This window comes from Crocuta crocuta, unplaced genomic scaffold (assembly GCF_008692635.1).
Source record: "Crocuta crocuta isolate KB4526 unplaced genomic scaffold, BGI_CrCroc_1.0 scaffold593, whole genome shotgun sequence".
Lineage (NCBI taxonomy): Eukaryota > Metazoa > Chordata > Mammalia > Carnivora > Hyaenidae > Crocuta > Crocuta crocuta.
The window spans coordinates 48,609-55,625 of record NW_027529544.1 but is presented as its reverse complement, the minus strand read 5'-3'; the positions used below and the strand labels follow the sequence as shown (position 1 = coordinate 55,625).

General features: G+C 54.4%; 1 protein-coding gene across 1 annotated transcript in view; it reads left to right on the top strand.

Moving 5' to 3' along the window:
- GPM6B (glycoprotein M6B) overlaps positions 1-7,017 on the top strand; it is a 38,279-nt gene that overhangs the window by 22,892 nt on the left and 8,370 nt on the right. Inside the window, 2 exon segments of the mRNA XM_077761389.1 lie at positions 4,216-4,402; positions 5,845-6,001. Of these exon segments, the coding sequence (XP_077617515.1) occupies positions 4,216-4,402; positions 5,845-6,001 (344 nt within the window).

Genomic DNA, 7,017 nt, shown 5'->3' with positions numbered 1-7,017 from the left:
GATGCACCCCACCGCCCAGGATGGGGGAGATGGGACTGTTCGCAGAAATGAGCTTCTCAAACTCTCCTGCACACAGATCCCCTAGGGGCTTGGGTGGGGCTGGGGCGAGAGTGCGTTTCTCCCATGCTCCCTCCTGGAGTCCATGTTGCTCATGCAAGGACCCCGCTTTGCAAAGCAAAGGGTCCAAGTCCCTTTCAACTGATAAGTGGTCCACTCATGTCTCTTGTTGGCCTCAGAAAGTTCTCGTTGCCATCCAGCAGAAGCTGATGGCGTCCAGCTTTAGCTCTTTACAGACCCACGAATCCGATCGGCCCCCAGAAAGCCTCCCTTGAGGTGATATCCAGTCGCCTCAAACTCAGCATGTCTAAAACTGAACTCCTGTGTGCTCTCAAAGCCTTGCCCTCCTCCAGTCAACCCTGGCTGGAGGGGCACAGGGCCCGTATAGTTACATGTGCCAGACGTTACGGAGTCCTCCATGCCACTCCCCAGTCTGTCCCCAGCCCACCAAATCCACACCAAGTTGTGCCCATTTGGCATCTTAACCACCTCTCTGACCATGTCTTCTGCCTCCGTGGCCTTTGTCCCGATCGGGCTGCCTCAGTTATTACACTGGGCACCTAATCGTCTCCACGTCCACTACGGGCCTGTCACAGCAGCCAGAGTGATCGGTTACAACCCCAACCTGTTGCCTATGGATAAAAATGCTTGATGGCCTCACATGATTCTGAGAATCCAGAGTCTTTAACGCAGCCTGGAAAGCCCTAAGTGGTCAAGCTCCGGTAGACCCCTCCTGCCTTCCTTACCCTGCCCTCTCCAGGCTCTGTGTTCTGGCTTCTTTCATCCCTGGGAAAGCACCCTGCTCTTTTCCACCACAGAGCTTTTGTTCGCCATCTGCCTGCTTCCTGGAGCACCCTCCCTCACCTATCCTCTCCCTTTACTGAGGGAATTCAAATCCATCCTTTGTATTTCTGGAAGCCATCGCTGCGCCGCACCCCAAGCTTTAGGACATCCGCATTGTCTGCTCTCCTAGCATTTCTGGAGTAGACCATTTGGTTGATGTCGCTCTCCCCCCACAGGCCGTAAACCCCATCAGAGGGTGCATCGTGCCCATCTTAGGCCACCAGCCCTGTGCGTGGGACATTGGAGACACCTGGTGAGCATTGAACAGTCACTGATGGAATGAGATGGAACAGAGGAGGGGCCGGCCCCTCCCTCCCTCCCTCCCAGTGCCGCTGTTAATCCGCTTAACCGACAGCTTCAGTTAAACAAGGCCTTTAAGGGACCGCAGTGACGGAGATTAGAGCAAGGCTCTGGGGAAGAGTTTCTCTTTTTTGAGCGAGCACCGCTTCTTTGGTTGTGTTGAGCATTTATTTTAACAATTGACTCATAAGCCGTGGATGGTTCCTCATAGCCTGCTGTCTAATATCTTGAAGACTGTTGTTTCATATGTTTTGTCCAGTTTCTTAATTGTTTCAGGCAGGAGAATAAATCCGCTCCCCGGTACTCTGTCTTGGCCAGAAGCCAGGAATCCTCTTGTGGAGCTGGGTTTTTATTGTGCTGGAGTTTGGCTGGTCTTAAAGGGAAACAGGTGGAGCTGACCGAGTGAAGAGCTTGCGTGATTCTCCAGCTGGGGCGTACATGGCGCTTCCCCAAAAGGCTTGCTGAACTCGGATCCCCGGGTCTACCCCCAGAGTTTCTGCTTGGGGAGCTCTGGGGTGAGACGCAGGAACTGGCACTTTGTAGTCTGTTGAGAGGTGATGCCGCTGGTGCTGGGAACTCCCTCTCGGCACTGCTGCGTCCCAGGTCAGGTCGGCAGAGCCCTTCTGTAAATGCTTAGTGAACGTTGCAGGCTTTGTGAGCCCCGTGCTCCCTGTCTAGGCTCCTTGGCTGTGTCATCGTGGGGCAGAAGTAGCCAAAGCTTGTCAGCGGATGAGTACGGCCGCGTTCCAATAAAACTTTATTTACAAAAAACCCAGGCCGTAGTCTGCCTGCCCCTAGTCGAGGAGAACTCTGAGCCTTGAGTCTGATGGTCAGGACGGTGGGAACTGCCCCTCCCTTCAGAGGGAAGGGAAAAGTCATTCTTTCAAGCACCCGGCCAGTCCCTCTGCAGAGGTGGGTTGCTGAACTTCAAGATGGCAGTAACAGAGCATTAAAGCAAGCACGGGGCCGTGTGTCCGGTGAGGAGCAGCCACCACTTCATTAGGCAGAAAGCTGGCATTCACCTTGTTCTGCACACCGCCCTACAGGCTGAGGACGGGAGACTCAGTGAATGACAGATATGACACACGGGTCTGCTTGCTCTTTATGTAAGGGGCCACGAGGCTGAGGATCATAGTTTCTCTTGCTTAGGAGTTGGGGGGGGTGGTTTCTGGAGACCATTTGGAACCTCCAGTTGCCCTCTTCTCCCCTCATTCCCCAGAAAGTTGTATGACAGAATAAGACGAAACTCCGTCGTCCTTGCTCCCAAATCTCAAGTGTCCAAAGCTCTTGAAGGTACCGCCTTACTAGTGAACTTGAACTGTACTGTGTGCCGGTTCCCATTGTACTAGCCTTGTGATCCATTTCTGGGAGGTGGTTCTTCGTGACACCTGCCAGCCATCTTTTGACAGAAAAAGCACACTTGCTTATGAAGCCCTGACCATTCTTATTTTCCAGTGAACTGAAGAGACAGCTGGTAACGGGGATTTATAGTCCCTTTTTGGGGTGGGTTTAGGCAATTGCTTTTTTTTTTAATGTGTATTTTTTGAGCGCGCACAAGTGGGGGAGGGGCAGAGAGAGGGGACAGAGGATCCAAAGTGGGCTCTGCGCTGCTAGCAGAGCCCGACGTGTGGGGCTCGAACGAACCATGCGATCATGACCCGATCTGAAGTTGGACGCTTAACCCACTGAGCCACCCGGGCGCCCCAGGCAAATGCTGCTTTTGAATGAGACGTTCCCCCAAACAGAAAAGTCCTGTTCAGCGCTTTATGCTGGGTAGTCCTTCCTCGTCCACTATAAAGACTGATCGGGGGGAACATTAGCCGGCTTAATCAGTGCTCGCCTTGAAGCAAGGAACCGCTCTTGATTGCTGTTAAACATCCTAATGCCTTCAGAGTTCAATTTCCCTGACGAGCCAGTTACTTAAAGGCCTGGATAATAATAACAGGGATAGCAGGTCAGGAGAGGTACCCACATTCCCCCGAGGCTTTAACTGAACCCACTGCTTTAACTGAAACCTAAATGTCTCCGAACTGAAAATGTCACCTGGCGCTGCCCCTTGGGAAGAGTTTTCTGGACATCTCAAGTAAAAGTTGTATTTTTTGTTTTGTTTTGTTTTTGCTTTTTTTTTTTTAAGTGAAGAAAACTCTTCTTCAGATGAACCATGCATTGTGGCTCTTTCTCCTTCATTTCACTTCATGGACGCTCATTTTGTCTTTTCTGTTTTTTCCTCTGTTCCTTTTCCTTCAAGTACTTAAATGTCACCCACCAGTTCTGGATCTGACTCTGAACACCTGTACTGGGGAAGGAGGCAGGTGGAAGTGGGGGAGGGTGGGAAGAGGAATAAAGCGTTGGCCTTGTCTGGGCTGGGGAGGCATTGGTATTAAAAAGTTGAGGGCATTTGAGAGTGACTTGAATGAAACCTGAGTGGACCCACTTGAGTGCATGTGGGTGACTTTGTACTTGTTGGGGACCCAGAATCCCCAGGGCCTTTCCCAAACGACCACACTGACCTCTTTCTGAATGCAGCAACAGTGTGATTACTGTGTCTGCTGCTTCTGGTGACCCAGGAGGTCAAAGGCTGGGAGAAAGCTGTTGGCTGCTGCAGAGAGAGAGAGACACTTGAACCCCCCAAAAGTTCAGGTTGGGGGCGGTGACTGTTCTTCATGGAACTATAGCTTCACAGCTGCCCTCTCTTCTGAGCTCATTAGTGGAATGAGCGCCCCCCAGCCCCAGGTCAGTGAGGAAGTTCTAGAATTGGGACTTATTTCAGAATATTTGTCAGTTGGTTGCTCTGCTGATCACCCCGAGTAAATTGGGCTACGTTCCCCCCTCAGACCCCCAGGGTGCTGACCACAGAGTGGGAGACGACCCGACTGGCCCTGGGCACGTTGAGCCGTTGGGCACAGAGCATGCGAGGGGAGACGGCAAGGTAGAGCGTCTCTGCGGAGGCGCGGTGGTGATGAAGACAGAGGCATCGTGCCCGTAACCACTGCGTTTTCTCTCCTTTGGGTCCAGGCTGCTTTGAATGCTGCATCAAGTGTCTGGGAGGAGTCCCCTATGCCTCTCTGGTGGCCACCATCCTCTGCTTCTCTGGGGTCGCCTTGTTCTGTGGCTGTGGGCACGTGGCCCTCGCAGGCACCGTGGCGATTCTCGAGCAACACTTCTCCACCAACACCAGTGACCATGCCCTGCTGAGTGAGGTGTAAGTACTCGCTTCCTTTGCAGACGTGTTGAACACGCAGCTGCCTCGTGATCGTTTCGAAGAGCCTGGTGTGCTCTCCTGGCAGAAGACGGGTGCTTTTCTTGAAGCTTACTTGTAGGCAGGTAGAAAAAAGCGCACGAGAGGAGGAAAAAGGAAATGGCCGAGCAGACACTGAGGGTTTGGTCCCTGGGGCCTGCACGGGGGGACACACAGGACTCCGCACCCGGTAGCTTTGCACGTGGTAGGGCTGTGGCAAGGTGCTCGCGCCAGAGACGCTTCCCCTAGCTCCCAAGTGGCAGATGCCCCCTAGTCATTGCAGGAAAGGACCATCCCCACACTGCGAGGGACCCTATCGAGCACTTGCCCCAACTCTCAGTGTGCAGGGCCAGTTTGCTTACTCCTCCAGGAGAACGAATCCCAGGGTGTCCTCCGATGCAGCAAACGGGACGTTTCAGGGCTTTAGACCCAAGTCTCTGGCCGCCCGTTCTAGAATTTCCAGTGGAGGCTGAGCAGCTCCCTGCAGAGATTCTCGTGACGGCGCGAGCTCAACAGCAGCGTGTTCATCCCCTCCAAATAGTCCCCTTTACTCGACTTCCTTCAGCGCCGTCTTTCGCTTTCCTGGACTCCCCAAGTCTCACACCACGTTTAGGCATCCTGTGACCGAAAGAAACTTGTCTCCCAGATGCAAAAGGCGTGAAGTTTTATTGAACAATAATGGAATGACGTTGGAGAGTCCTTAGGGGATTTTANGGCACTCCCTGAGTGCCAGCTGTGTGCGAGGAAGTCCAAGAACTAGCTACCAAAGCTGACCCTGGGTGAGGTGTCCTGATCTAACTCGCTAGTGAGCCCAATCGATGGCTCTTAAACGTCCAGGAAGCCTAACAAAATACCCACGGCCATGCTTCCTTGTGTGACGAGAACATCAGTGCAGAACTTCCTCCTTAAAGAAGCCCCGAGCGTTTCTGTAGGGGCTCGTGAGGGTAATGTTACGCACTGGGCCTGGTTGGGAGGCGTTTGGCGATGGCAGAAAAAGTGTGTTGTCCTTGGTCAGAGTTCAGGACTGGCTCTGCCACTAACTGCGTGTCCTTGGGTGCGTCACTTCACTTTGCAATCAATGCCTGTGTGTACTTATTCGCGAAACGAGGGTTCTAACCCTCACGGCACAGGACTGGGGTGCATATTCAACGATGACCAGTGGGCCTCTGCCCCTGACCAAGCAGACATCTCCCCTGTCCGGGAGGTTGTCCATCTGACCCTTGGGCCCACCTTGGGAGAAAGGCCCAGGCTGCCTGGAATGCCGCGTGAGCCCACGGCAGCCATCGCTGGGGCGCGAGGCGTCCCGGACATCGCCCACCCTCGTGTGCTCCCTGCAGTGGCGAAAACATCTTCCCCTCGCCACGCCGTGAGCTTCCCTTTTCTGGATCTCGCCTTCCTTTCCGCAGAATACAGCTGATGCAGTATGTCATCTACGGGATCGCGTCCTTCTTCTTCTTGTACGGGATCATTCTGCTGGCCGAGGGCTTCTACACCACCAGCGCCGTGAAGGAGCTGCATGGCGAGTTTAAAACAACCGCCTGCGGCCGATGCATCAGTGGGATGGTGAGTACGTGTCTCCGGTCGGGTGACACACAGGGAGGGCCACAGCGCTGTGGGCTGAGGGAGGGTGGAGGGAGAGTCCACAACACAGACGTCGCTCTTACAGTCTGGGGTTGGGGAGATGGAGAAACCTCCAACTTCCTCTCGGTAATGACTAAAGCCTGCGGCTGGAGCGCCAAGCATTTCCCTTATGGATATATAGGCGATCAGGGCCCTGATGGGTTTTTCAGATAGAAGGTTCTCACTATGACCGGAGGTGACTGCCATGTCGTCTCCGTGCCCCCTTTCGTTGGTCTTGGAACACGGACTGTGGCCCTAAAGGCTGTGGGCTGCGCTACGCTGTCGCCGTTCCTCTGGAAGTACCAGGCTCTTTTCCTCCCAGGCACCGGGCGGGGTGTTTGCTCGTCACAGGCTCTTGTCCTCAAGAAGCTCGCAGCGCACGCCAGCCCTGGGGGCCGATCTGGCCTGCCATCTGTTTTCGTGCGGCCCACGAGCTAAGAATGGCTATGTGTCCTTAACTTGTCGGGGAAAATGATCCGTGGAAATGATGTCAGATTCACGTTTTGGTGAGCGTCGTCTTCTGGGCAGCCAGCCACACCCGCGCTGTCGGTGGCTGTTTCCGTGCTCTCCCAGCAGAGCTCGAGAGTTGAGACCGGGCTGGTATGTGGCCTCAACTGTCCTCTGTCTGGCCTCCTGCTGCTGTTTGCTGACCCCTGGTCTAGAGGAGGACAGAGCTTAGGAGCTCATGAAAAGACCGGCTCGTAAGGTGCCACATCCCCCAAAGGAAGCTCAGTGGTGGGTGGAGAGGCTGGGACACGGGGGAAGAGGCATGAATGGAGTCTGATTTGGGGCACGTTGAATTTGAGGTGGTAAATGTCATGTTCACGTCAAAGAATCTCCCAGGCGGGTGGCTGTGTGGGTCTGGCATTTATTCGGTGGAGAGAGGAGCGCTAGGGCCGAGGAGGAGACCCCCTGGTGGCTGCGGAAGGCGGCGGGCCGGCCCCTACTGTCGCGCCGCG